Genomic DNA, 14688 nt, shown 5'->3' with positions numbered 1-14688 from the left:
GCATTGAGAGGATCAACAACTTCCTTGCGGAAGTTACACACCCCCCCACTGGCAGGCTCACTGTGGACAGAGATGGAGACGGGTATGGGTCCTTCCCGAACTGGGCCGCGCAGCCACGGTGACCATAGTTGGATCAGTAGCGTGGGCGTGGCCGAGAGAAGACACCTGGGAATGCTTTGGAAATTGCAATACAGCAGAGCTACATCCTTGGTGACAGGGACAACTTTATGGTCACGGCACAGGCCTGCAAAACTATTTCTTCAGTCTGAGGCTGACACCGTTCCAACGACGTCCCAAAAGCGAAAATTTCTGATATTGGTCGATAGTACTAACTTAAGGTTACTGAAGCCTGAAATAGGGAGGGCAAGTGAGAGAAGTACGGCCCAGAACCCACAACACATCAATAAAAGCCATATGACCTTCCTTGAGTCTCAGAAGTGACTTGTGTGTCATCTATGACACAGTACAAAGGGGCATGAATGGGAACAGTGCCACCACAAGGAAGTGCCCAAAACATAAATTACTGTTCTCTATGAACTAGGATTGACATGAAGAATGTTTTGATGTAACCAGGTGTTCACAACTTGTAGAGAGAAAGTAAGTCAGCAAGTTCATTCTCACATTTTGTTCCCAATCTAACATAGGCACAATATAATTGTCCACATGCATATGGAATACTGAACTAAAATGATGCATTAGAGAGGAAGCTAATAGCGATCCAAATGAACAAAGCATGGGACAGAAAGGAGCGCCAGGCGTCGCAAATGCAAAGAGCATGTCTGAGAAAAACATGATATTCTAAATTCTTTGATTTTACTCAAATCAAAATAGATGTGACCCAATGACATCCTTGGAGACCTGCAATGGAAGCCACATTCTGACGTAGTATTTAATGAATGATGTTATCAAATCTTGCAAACAGGCTGTCCTTTATGTTGATAGGGTGGTGTTCCTGCAGTGCTAGGAGGAAGTTCACAGGGATGTGAAGGAAATGACGTAATTTACAGTGGATCATTTTCATCAATGTCGTGAGGCTGTTACATGTTGATAAAGGAATAAATCAATATTGAATGGGATGATCCATGCTGCTATGAATGCAATTTCATATTGATGTGATGGTAATTGCCTATCGTGGAAGAATGTTGATCATTTGAAGCATTGTATTTGCTACATTGGAAGCACTTCACATGACAAGAAAATGCGTTCACAAGCCATTACTATGCTGCATTTTTGTTAAATGTATTTGTGAGGCAACCCACCAGACGCATATTTCTATTTTTCGAAAATGTACAATGAATTTATCTAATCCGCGTTTGATTTCCTGTTTAGAGAAAGTATTTTAAAGCCTATATCACAATTAGCCACGCAGTGTGAATAAAAAGCAATTATGATTCGAGATAAGGGCAGTGGCTCTTAATGAGTTATTCCATTTTTGAGCTCATAACTCCCAATAGACATTCGAAACCAGCAGTGTGAGGAATGAACATCTGTCTCCACAGAGAGCCATCCTCCCACATCACCCACGCAACTGCCCTATTGGCACTCCAATGCAATATCCCACTGCCTCTCGCTCCTACTCTTGGGACCAAGAGATACATGTGGGTACGCTTTTCCTCCAAACAGCATTTTCTTCTGCAACATGGTTGAAAGCCTTGTCGTGGCATTCAAGCTCACACATTTCTTGCTAATTTTAACCATTTTGTATTTTCTTACATACCCAGCAAATGCATTGCATATTGTTCATTTTGAAATGTATTGCAAGGCATAAACACTTTGTTGATGATGTAGTTGCATTAGCCATTCAACACAAGGCATTCGGAGGCCCCAGCTCCCCCGTGTTGAGGGTACGGGATAAGAGTAAGTCAGGGCCAACATGGTTGGTGATTTGTGGAATCACCCAACGTTTGAGGGATTTGATGACCGGCAAACACTTCCCTTGGATTAGTAGCGAAGCTCCATGGGTACAACATTGGAGGCCTGCAAGGAGTCAGGCTGCTGCTGCAGCCCCCACAGGGCCTTATAACATGTCACAATTCCCTCCTGGTGCCTAGCAGGCCCGAGCAGGGCAATGGGGGAACGTAACCCTTTTTTCGACTCTATCTTTCTCGCTCTGGAAATAGACAGTTTAAAACTATACTTAAGGTGATGGAAAGAGGAATACTCACAGGTAACCACACCTTTGGGTCGGTTACCCGCAAACTATCACAGGTCACTTTTGGAACTGTTGACCCAGCCTAATCTGAGAGCAGTGGAAAGCTTACAGCAAAAGGAGGTGAGCTGAAATGCAAACAAATGCACAGTTTAAGGTTCAAGCTGCGCTCAAGATAAGTAACAAAGCTGAGCAAATTGGTTTAGACTCTGAATACTTGAAATGTGTAAATATCATACCTCTCCGATTTCAATGCAATATGAGCACTCCAGGTCAACCAGGGACTTCTCCACAAGGCTAGAGAGGAATTTATTGATGGTATCATGGCCCACGTCATCCAAGTTGTAGTAGCTAGAGCAATTGAAACAACAGACAAACAATTAATAAAGCTTAGGGTGTCTTCAAAATGAGCCTTTATTATAACAACTTGAGTTTTCTACTCCCTAAATTTGCAGGGTGGACATATGTTTGCGTCACAAATTAATTACAGTAAAAGTAGTTTTCGTTAAAAATGTGCTTGTTCTAATAAACAATAAAATACATTGTTTTTGTTTTATGGTTAACAGAGACTTTTCCGGGAATGCAAGTTTGGAAGTACAATGGCACACCATAATTGTTCAGAAACAACATCCTTTAAAAATGGATGAATGAAAATGCAAGTGGTGAGATAACGGCGATCTGGGTATGAACCTTCTGGGGCTCAAAAGCAGGTATTACGTTTATCCAAGATCCTCTGTTTCACCTCCTTCCCTTGCTGTGGAATATGGCATGACCTAGCCCTACTCCCTTATTTACCATCAATGTGAACACGCATATACCCAGTACTGTGGGCACTGCAAAGCAATGGTGTCACGGGAGCTATAGCAACGGCATCAATGGGGGAGAGGGGACTTCTATAATCTATCTTTAGTTTTTGTGTTGAAATGTTTGCATTCCACTTTGGTGAATCTTAAAAAGGGTGCTGACATTTTTTTCACTTTGTTATGACACCACGATTACATTTATTTACATACTCAGAACCACTATAACCTATATACACACACCATATGTTTTCTCAAAGCGATTCCCAGCCATCCTTTTCCTCAGTCGGGGGATATGGTCAAGTAATGGAGATTTCCAAAACGACATTAGTATCTTTTGGCAACACTATCTCAATGGGAAAAGTCGCGGAGTTAATGCAACTGAATAATGTCTCCAGCTTCGTGGCAAGTGCAATGTTTTAGAGTACTGCTCACAAATAACTTAGGTTGCAGTACGCAACGGGTTTACGCATGGAAATGTATATGTTGGTACAATAAGATCTGTGCAGTATGCATATATTTGGAGAAATGCGGTTTTATGTCACTTAAATTTAAAAAACCTAACAAAAAAGTCAAAATCTCAATTTAAACTAAATTTTTGTTATCATCAAAACTGAAATTGGAGATAAACACAAGGGAGGCAGTGTTGAGCATGAATGGGAGGAGGCGGGATAAAGTGAAGTCCAGAACGTCTCTGGGGGTAGCCCCCTTGTTAAAGCAAAGATGAAGTTCATATTTGAATCAATCAAATACAGTGAGAAATGCTTGTTGTGACAAATTTAGTGATGTTGTCACTAATTTCCCAGAGAAAGTCTTCCCCCATGTGGCCAGGCAAGGGCAGAAACTACCTGACTCCAGCCCTGGGGGTGGCTATATGTGGGAGGAACAGATGGGGGAGACCAACCTTGGTGGGGTGAAGATGTGATGTGAGGGATAATAGTCACCAGTCATTGCCTTCGTAGGGATATATGGCATATTGTAATCTGGAAATGCCTGTTAAAACCATAAATAGGTTTTCTTGTTCCTATGGGCCTACTGGGACGAGGAAGTGGACCGCAGTGATGAAGATCACGCCCGCCGAGAACCACACAGTGCAGGCAAATTGTTCCAAACAGCTGACCAATGCCGGCAACTTTAAAACACCCGACAAGCTGGAAAGATGGAGACGCATCATATCCAAGGTCAGTTGGGAAACTGGAGGGACACTGAGCAAACTGGAGAGCAGGCAAGACTGTGGCAGTGTAGGAAGAGGAAGCTCCGAGACCGGAGGTCTGATGCGCAAAGTAAGGAGCAAGATACATACTACTTGGAGAGCCATTGCAGTGCGTAGACCGAGGAGTCTACGCAACCCTGGCCAGAATACAAAGCTTACAGCTGGGCAAGGCGCACACTGTGGAGAAAGCCGAAGCAGCCAGGAGAGAGCGGTGAGCCCACACAGGGAGATTGGGGCACGGGGGCGCTTTGAGGCGTACGCTGCATGCCAATTGAAAGTAATTGGAAAACCTGGGAGAACCCGGGCAGGGAAGCTGGGGGAACCTGGCAAGCATGTGAAGTTGTGAATGAAAGGCGGGCAAAGGCCCAATACTCGAATGGAAAAGAATATGAACATATGAGAGTGTTGCAATATTGGCATAGTCCTGGCAGGAAAATGTACCAGGCAATTTGAATGCGAGTTTGGGACCTGCAACCAAAATACAAATATTCTGGTTTTAAGCACGCTCTGGCAGGAGAGTACAGCAGGCATTTTATTGTTCATGAGTCAGGAGACTCACACCTGAACTGTGTGGAAAGCAAGCCAGAGGAGAAAGTAAAGAAACCTTGTGAATGTGTGAAACCAAGGGGAAGGAAAACAAGTCCCTCGGAAGGAAGAGATTGTAAGAACAATCTCTTGATATGAAATCCAAAGGCCGAGAAGGCAAGTGTTATGAGACTATGAACTGTGAAAGAACCAAGAAACTTAGGGGAAGGGAAACCCCTTCCAATGACGCTAGAACCTTTGGTTGTTATTTCTTTGACACCCTTTTGGAGCTCTGAGTTGACCTTGTGAACTAGAGCTGCAAGTGGCAGCTAGAGAGCACTAAGCCCTTTTGCACTTTGAGATAGGTTTAGCGTGTGAGGGTCAGCATAGTGTTTTGGAAATAGGACAAAAGACTTTTTACTTTGGACATCCTGACAGAGACAGTAGTTAGTTTTGTTGAGGCAGGGAAACCCCTCCTGGAATTATGGAAAGACTGGCTTTCCTCCAACCCATTTCTTTTGATGAAAGTGTATAGCAATCAACACTATGCCCGAGTCTTACTCACAATACCTACACCGTCCAGCTGCATTTGGGAACAAAAGACACAGATCCAAACATACTACACATATCTGGATACTTGTGGAATTGGACAAGATTATTCAGAAGTAATTTTACTTTTTATACACAGCAACACATTTATAAAAGCACAATTCTTCCCTTTGAAATACATTTTAGAACACTACTCTTTCCCATCTGTTCAGAAGGCCTACTTTTATTTCTAGAAATGTGTTCACCAGACACGCTCAAAAGCTGAAGATATGTATTTTATGTACAGCACGTAACATTGGCCGAATACAGTTCTGAGTCACTTCAAGGAAATTGTTCATGAAGATTTAGAAGCAACCTGCTGCCAAGAAATAAGTAATGGGATTATAAATGGGTATTAAACTCCCATAGACTAAGTGCTAATTGTAAACGTATGTCTTACAGGAGGTAACACATTATCTGTGCCACACTGAAGCCTTCAGAAGAAGGAGTACTTTAAAGGACAATTGTTACCACATTTTATTTGGTAAAAAGATGGTGTGCTCAGAGAAAGGTTAGCTATGAGCACAGATTTTTGTTTTGCAACGAATGCCAAACCTAATGGAGCTTTTATAGAACTACGATTTTCAAATGTCCATTTGTAAATTTCCAGGATGCATATTTTTATCACAGTTGTCTTTTTAAGAAATATTTAAAAACAAAACGTCATTTCAAATTTAGCGTTAAGCTGATACTTTAAACTTTCCCAACTTCAATCAATAGCTGCAATTACAAGCTTTGGTTCTCAAATGCAGAACTGAACTACACCAGCTGATAACCTCAGCTGAACTGCAATTTAAAACGCATTTCATTTTGTGATGATCCATCATTGTAGGCGTAGGATACTGGTAACGATAATTCATTGTTTGGAACAGTCCAGGAAATAATGTGTCAATATAATAATGTATTTATATCAGTGGTTTTACTATAGATTGGACTAAACAAATAGTGGACTCCAGGTCAGTGAATAACCGGATGGATGAGCCAATTAAATCTCCTTCCACTGGTCCAAACTGCAACCACAAAATGCCAGCATTAAAACATACGTGATAATGGGTAAAAGAAAGGATGCATTTATTACAGATGGGCGATGGGCGGTAACAATTCCACTTTATAGAGCCTAAAATAGCTTGCTTTGTTACTACAGACTGGCTGAGTGTTTTCTGGTTTTCAGAATGACTAGTGGGAAGGCATCACAAACGTTTAGTGAGCTACTTACCAGATCGTCATGCCTTAGCTCAGCACTTGATGGGAAGTTGAAAAATATGCTTTTCCAATGGGTGATGTGGGGGGGGGGCATGTTTTGTGGTAACTGGCCAGCAGATCAGTAAATCAAGTGTATATGGCCCACACTGGAGCTATCTGAATTATCTTCCAAAGTGTGTTGGTAAGATGAAGGTAATATCGCAGATATCTTCTCCAATGCTACCTGTTTTGGAAACCTTTGTACCCACCTGGGGGCTGCAGTGCTTGTTTGCGTTGGCTCCTCTCTGTGCCGTCGGGCACTCATGTCACTGACTGTTACATCATATTTGGAACCAACAGTGCCCCATTTTCACCAGACCACCTTTTTCCCAGCACTCGGCATATGTGAGGCCACAGAACAGCAAGAATTAAACTCACCTTCTGTTGAGAGGGGACTGCTAGGAGGGCGATGATACATCTGTGGGAGGATGGACTAATCCACGAGAAAAGAACATTATCAAGAGGCATGTCATTGGTTCCTTAAATGGATTCCTTTCACCCAAAGATTCCTCATTTTATGTAGACTCCCAAAGCAGTACTGAACCTAGAGGCCGGGGGGAAAGCAAGAAACCACAACCTGCATGAGAAAATCCTGGAACACTGCACGACCAAAGTGGGCATTCTGACAGGGCAAGGTTCGAGGCAGTAGTGCCTAGCGAATGTGTGTAGAGAAGCCCATGAAGCCACTAAACAGAGGTCCAAAAAAGGTGGTCCTCTGCAGGGCAGAGGTAGCCGCAGGCCTCTGGTTGAATCGGCCCTGAAACCCTCAGGCACTTTCTTCCCGACCAGATCAAAGCACTGAAATGCAGAGGATGATCCATCTGGACAGAGTCGGTTTGGTGACAGCCCTGAATGCACTACCTCCTACATAAGCAATGAAGAGCTGGTCATTCTTCCTAATATCCCTCGCCTGAGTTACATAATAACCGAGAGCACACTTGGGTTCCAGACAGTGAAACCTCTCATCCACTTTAGATGGATGAGTTGGAGGGTAGAAAACAGGTAGATGAATCTTCTGAGAGAGTTAGAAATCCAATAAAACGTTGCAAAGTTAGGTCAGTCTCACCATTCGCATCACCTTCACCTTAAAGAAGGCACAGTAAGGAGGTTTCACAACCAGAGCCAGAAGCTCACTCAGCCACCTAGCGGAAGTGATGGCAACCAGGAGCACCACCTTAAAGGTGAGCAATCTCAAATAAACATAGTGGTAGGACTCAGACAGAGTTGCAATACAGTGATTCACAAACAAGGTTAATATCCCAAGCAGGAATAATAGACTGGCATGGAAGAAACTAATTAGATGGCATCTGCAAAACTTCATGACAGAGGGGATGGTGAAAAACGAGAACTGCTCAAAGGTCGTTTTAGAGGCCGAAAAAGTGGCCATGTAACTCTTCAACGTGCCAATTTAAAGGCCTTGTTTTGGCCAACGAGAGCAGGAAATGAAGAACAGAAGACATCAGACAGACGAAACGGTCCCGACCTCTCTCCTGGCACCAAAACAAAAGCGCTTGCCACTTTCAAGCACAGATGGTCTTAGTGGTGGGCTTCCTGGCAGAAAGCAGCACGCCTAGGATACCATCACACAGAACTGACTCCTCATACCTCAGTCTCTCAGTAGCCATGCATGAAGTCTGAGGGTTCTGAGGCTTGGGTGGAGGAACACACCTTTGATGGGCAGAACAACTCCACTCTGGTCGGGAGGACCTATGGACATGTCCAGAAGAGTCAGGTACGACATCTTCCAGGTGGAGTCTGGTGCAATCAAGATCATAGTAGACCCAGACCAATGCAGTCTCCTGAGAACTAGCAGATTGACAGAAAATAACAGTGATATATAGAGGGGATCAAAGCTCCATTCTACAATCAATGTGCCTCCAGGAGCCCTCATTGGGGGAAACTCCTTCCAACAGAAAAACCCTCAATTCATGTTGAAACTAGAGGCAAAGAGGTTCGTCTGTGGGTTCCTCAAAAGGGCAACCTCAATCACGCCTTCCTCACAGAGCTCCTACTCGTCGGAGGTCGATGGCTGCCTGCTTAAGACATCCACAACCATATTCTCCATCCCAGCAAGAAGAGCAGTGCAGAGGTGGGAGTCATACTCGATATCCCAGAGTTACACTCACATTGCTTCTCTACATAGAGGAGGAAACCCCAGACCACCTCACTTGCTGGGGTAATGCATGACCACTGCATTGCCAGACAGAAGCAGGACACACTTGCCTCTCATGGAAGAAGGGAAAACCACCAGGGCCAGCATGATGGACCATGGCTGCCGCAGGGCTGATGTGCTCCCATGCCCTGGCAGGGATCTACAGGCTGCTCCCCGTCAGATCACTCAGGTGAGTACACCCTGCCTCTCAGTGAAGCACCTGTGACCACTGTCAGTTGACCTCAAGGTTGCTGTAGAGGATCGCCCCTCAGGACAATGCCCTCTTGGGCCCACCAAAAGGGGTCATGTGATCCTATGCTCAAGTCCTACAAGACAATCCTGGATGTCAACATAAAACTGAGATTACTGACATTGAAGCAGTTGCTGCAGCAACTTCGTTTGTAACCAGCCTTCAATATCATGAAAATGTAGGATACCATTAGACCCAGAAGACGTAGAAAGGCAGAGTCTGGGACAAGCCTCTGAATTTGGAAGAAACTGACCATCTGCAACATGATCACCACCCCTTCTTCGGAAGGAAAGGCCATGCCCACGTGATTCTTCAGAACCACCCCAACAAACTGGAGGGACTGGGAAGGCATGAACTGGGACTTGAAGTTCAGGGAGAAGCCCAAGCTGTGCATCAAATGAAGTGTGGGGCAAGTAGGGCAATATTCTATTTGAGGGACATGCTTACATTAACAGGTTGTCCAGCTAGGGAAAGAACCATTTCCCACCTGTGAAGTGTAGCCACTATGGCCACCAGCGTGTTTAAAATCCTGAGGGCTCAGGAAGGTCCAAGGGGCTAAGAAAATTCTCTGACACAAGACCCTGAACTGGTATTAGGTGTTACCAACAATTAATGTCAGGTACTTTCACTGCTTTTTAAGTGTTGGCACATGACAGTAGGCTACCCGAAGGTCCAGAGACACCAGCCAGTCCTGCTACTCAAGGGGCTGCAGGATCTGGGCCAAGATGACCATCTTTAATTTGTCCTTTCATAGATACAAATTAAAGAGCCAGAGTCCTTGATGGGAAACCGACCCCTGTATACTGCCGTGAATGGCAATATATGCCTTTAAAATGAAAAGCTCTTAACTCGAAGCCAGGCCACATCAGCATGTAGCCACAAACAAAGAATTCCTGTTAACGTTAAGAAAGTGTGAGGGGTCTGTAATGTGAGGCGGACAACTGCTTGTTAATTTACCAACATTTGCCATTTTATTAAAGAAATTATATTCAGAATTGCCTCATTATCCCTACTCTGTTGAGGATTTCCCTGTCTAACTAAAGCTAAGGGAACACACTCTAACACCGGATAACTGACCCTCAACCAAAACAACAAATACACAAAGAAAAACTTTCAGAATGTAACATCACATGAACAATCACAGTCTCTGGGTAACCACCTAATCTCCTGGGTGATTTCCCTTCCCCAGGATTCAAAGTAAGATCTGTTCAGCCAAAGAAAGAAATGTCTCAAATCAGTTCTTGATAATTGAAAGTCAATGGAAAAGTTTGTTAACCAAATATCCTCTAGAAAATCTATTCTTTGTGAAATATCCACTTTCCATTGCTCCAGATAGCACTAATGATAATCCCAGCCACAATGCTTTGTCACCTTCTTCAAGAAGACTTGCCACAGTTCAAAAAGAAATGCAATATCCACTAACACCAGTTATACACAGTTCTTGGTTACAGTTTTGAACTTCACAAAGGTACATTTGTCAGGATAACTCCTTAGTTCAACTTTAACAACTTTGCTTCTACTTGGCTTCACAATGGTATATTTGTCAGGATGACTTAATAGTACTGCTGCTTCAAATTCTAACCACTTTACTATGAGAACAGTCACCTTCGTCTCACAGTACTCCTCTTGGTCTGGACTACTGCAACACTGCATCCACTGACAATCAGATATACCACCACATCTTCAGTACTTTTGGACTACTACCAAAGGCTTTGACATAGCTTTGACAAGATATACTTTAAATAATTACTTCAACAACTTCAAATAGGGAAGGTACTCTTCATCTGAATAACTCTCTTCAAAGGGGTAGTCTCTTTGCCTCTCGTCTGTCTGACACAACAATAACAATCTTGGTTTGCCTTGGAGACTCACTTCCCTCGCCTTCCACAGTCTCTGGCATTACAGGTTGTGTCAACTTCAAAATAGCCTTTACAAGCAGTCAGTCTCCCTTGCCCAACTTCAGTTGCATCATTCTACCACTGATTAGTCCAATTAATTACCCAGGCACCTTGGTGCCACTCTCTTAGCTTCAGGTAATACTTACACACTTGCATCTTAGGACAATACAGTATGTTAGATCTATTCTCAAATCTGGGAAAGGTTGGTTTCAGTGTGAAAATGGGGAGACGCTATGCTTGGGCAATGCTCGTCTTCTTCAATTGTTATATACTTAAAAACATCATAAAATGAAAGTTATGACGAGTTATAAAAAAGAATAGCATTCAGTCTTTGGAATTCAGAATTAGACACACATGACCAATTCTTGATATAGTTTTCAGTGTTTAAAGATTGGTATTTAATTGTATTCCCATGGGAAAGCAAAGGATAGAGTTCAGGTCTCTTCTGGGAATCACAACTGGGCACACGCAACCATTCTCTGATGCAGTTTTCACAAGTTAAATATTGTAAATCTTGTATTGTTAATGTTAGGCATTCGGTAATGGGCCCGGCAATGTTCCCTCTCCTTAATTAGGGACACGCAACCACTCCTTTAAGCAAAAACAGTCTAAGAATACCAGAACAATGGATTTCAGTTACTTTAGCTTCTCACGCAAGTAAAGAGTTTACTGTTATACGTGAGTGCTACATTCCCATTGTTCAATGTATTTTAGAAGCAACAACCAACTTCTGCTTGCTTAAAGTCTTATGCAAGTTCACAGGGAGCTGGATACTGTTACAGGCAAGGCTTGCACAATGTGTTAGAATGCTGCGCTTCACTCACCGGCTTCTTAGATACTTGCTCAGCGGGTTGCTCTGCTTTCTCGCCCGCTTGGGAGCCACACCCTTCTCCTGAAAAGGTGTCTTCGATTTGGCCAAACTGTTTGGGAGCTCCTTTCACACCCGAGACCCATGGCTGGGTAATTACTTTTTGACTCAGTATCCTGCACTTCTGCAACTCGTCAACCACGGCAATTAGGCACACGTGTGAAAAGACCTCTCTCCTGCACGTCTTCTGTTGTTCAGCCACTGCACTTCAGAGTTTGGGGGGAACAGGACTCTCTCAGAACAAGCAGGTGAAATCTGCTTTTTTCATGTTCCGGCGTCCCTCTTGTTCTCCCATTTCAGCTTGGTTTGCCAGCCTCATGCCTTCGTTCCTTTTGCTTCAGTTCGCCTTCCAGTCACAGTTCCAGTTCCCTCCATTTCTTATAATTGCCTGCACCTGAGGGGACCTTTTATGCCTCCCAGGTTCCTTCAGGTGTGGGCTGTTAGGCTTAATTACCTGACTCCTACAACTGTATACCTCTTCAGACCTCTTCCTTGTCTCAGTACTTCTAGGATTATGGGACATGTAGTCCTCTTCAATAAAGTTCGCTTTTTCAACTTTTGAGTCATTTTTAAGGGTAGATTTAATTCCCTTAACTCAGCAAAAGAGGGACTACTAGAATAAGTTGTTACAGAGGAGTACATTGGATTCAATGCATGTTCTCTAGATCCTTTTAAGTTATACCTTAGGGAGTAAGGAGGGTATTTATTCTTACAAGGTCTTTCCATTGACAGGGTTTGTTCGGATTTAAAAGAATGTGTACTTCGGGTCGCAGATCTTATAAGTGGGTCAGGGGCATACAATGGCAGTATGCCATTACCTGTTTCAGCAACCCAGAAAGGCACCTCCTTTCAGCAGACACGCACGTCTCATCCCACAGGATCTCCTCACCACTCTGGGCTCTGTCTCTTCCCAGGTGAACCTCCCTCAGTGCACCACCCCCAACATCAGGATCAGGAGGTGTCCGCCTTTCCCAGACCACCTGGGAGATTTTAGGCAGGGTTTTAGTGAGGGATCCGTAGGATTCTTCACAAAAGATACATTTCACAAACACAAATTTCAAATATTGACTTTGGAGGCCTCCTCTTGTCAAGAACAATAGGAAATATACAGACCATTAGTGAAACGTTTCAATGCATTATGGGGTTAATGTGTTCACTGGTACTCAAATATGCTTGGTGCGTTTAGAAAATACATTTGTTTCTTTCTGTGCAGAAAGCACAGGCTAGGGGATTGCCCACGCAATATGTCTATCTAATAGCCTTGTATGCTTCAACAAATGCGTAATCACTTTATCAGTATTATTGCTTTGTACAAAGGCATCTTGCTAGCACTATTATTAAAGCAGCAGCAGAAGAGCATAAGAATTCAAAAATGTGTGCAATATTCTGTTAAACAAGTTAAAGCACATATATCTTATTATCATTTGGCCAAAGCCCATCTTGTTCAAACATGCAGTAGTGAGCAACAGAAAACAAGATTGTCTTCAATTCAAATGTAAACAAACATGATTTTCTTCTACTGTCCCACCTGAATACATCCATTACTTCCTTATCTGTTAGAATGTAACTAGCTAAGAGGGAAAATGGGGTGGGACTTAGTCTTTAAAAGGCAACATGGAAGAGTTCCTGAGATTTCACTGAAGGCTATGCCATTGTGCACAACAAAGGGGAAGAGAATGGCAGAAAGATGGCCCACACAATCTTGACCTACCTGGCAAGCAGATTTCATGAGTAGCCCAATACTGTAATTCTGGTCTATGGGCCTAAAATTGGCACTTTACCAATTTTCACAAATTCAGATTTTTAATGCTTGCTTCAATAATTTGGAGGCAGAACTAATTTAGAAAGCTGAACAGCCGTGATCACCAGTAACAAACAGCTTTGACATGTCTACACTCTGAAACAAACAGCTCACTGGGCTACAAATTGGCCAATTCTTCCACATTCAATTTGTTTGACTGTTTCAACAATATTTTTGGGGTGGAAATAAAGCATTTTAACCCATTCTTTTCAACATGCATTTTTATTTTCCATGGGAGGACTATTAAGGGACATCATGATGTATTTCTCTTAGGCTAGCCTTTCAATCTTCCCTGTGCCATTACACACTGGGTTTGGGTGGTAATGAGTTTCGACACAGCATCCATATATAACCTGTGTTACCCCTTGTACTTCTTTGGCAAGGATAAGTGGATCCATCAAAACACAGAGGAAGAGCAAGAGGAATACTTTGCAGGGGGGGTTGAAATGTTTCACCCCAGATCTGTTGTGATCCATGACTCTAGATTGCTTTTAGATTGTTCTTAATTAACTGCCCATAGAAACTATGGACTTTTTCCACAGAGATTTTAACCCTTTCCTACTAAGGGGCTATCCAGAGATTGGTCTGTATAAACTCATCTGTCCCCTGGCTTGCCAATCTACTGCATCACAACGTTGAGTAAGATTGTACCTTTTACTGGGCCACAGTGGCTACATACACATCAGTGATTGGTAGTTTTAACAATTTAGAAGAGTAGGTTACTGGGTATGTACTACACTAATTAATCGCTAATATTAGGAACTGTGTATTACTTTTTACATTTTCATGTTTAACGCTCATACATATCTACAAGAGGATAAATACACAAAAATGCTAAACATGAGAGTGAGAGCTGTATTAATGTGTTTCTATTTAGGAGTATAAAATACAGTATATTGCAAGTGCATACACTTGTTGGTTTAGTCGTGAAACAGCGTAGGAAGGGTACTGATGTCATCTAAGGTTTATCATACATACAAGGGTCAGATGTTTTTATGTAGTGAGTCACCCAGAAGATGGACTCACAATGATATTGCTGTCCAACAGTAAGCCTGTTAGGTATTCAGGGTTAGTCATTTCTCTTGCACTAAAGTGCAGAGAGACAACTTTCTGCAGAGCCTTGCTCCGAGTACAGCACTATTATCTACTGCTAAACCTGCCATAGCCAAAGGTGAGCATTTAGGCTGATTTATGAGTTAGAG

The 14688-nt window shown here is 43.0% G+C and overlaps 1 protein-coding gene across 2 annotated transcripts in view; it reads right to left on the bottom strand.

Moving 5' to 3' along the window:
* Positions 1 to 14688, bottom strand: part of ASCC3 (activating signal cointegrator 1 complex subunit 3) — a 2962611-nt gene that overhangs the window by 412084 nt on the left and 2535839 nt on the right. For both annotated transcript variants that reach the window (XM_069606524.1, XM_069606525.1), the window contains exon 36: positions 2389 to 2500. In XM_069606524.1, the coding sequence (XP_069462625.1) occupies positions 2389 to 2500 (112 nt within the window). The remainder of the gene's footprint in view (positions 1 to 2388; positions 2501 to 14688) is intronic.

This window comes from Ambystoma mexicanum, chromosome 4p, assembly GCF_040938575.1.
Source record: "Ambystoma mexicanum isolate Mex_15411 chromosome 4p, UKY_AmexF1_1, whole genome shotgun sequence".
NCBI lineage: Eukaryota > Metazoa > Chordata > Amphibia > Caudata > Ambystomatidae > Ambystoma > Ambystoma mexicanum.
The sequence above is the reverse complement of the archived record's forward strand: the minus strand, read 5'-3'. Positions and strand labels throughout refer to the sequence as shown.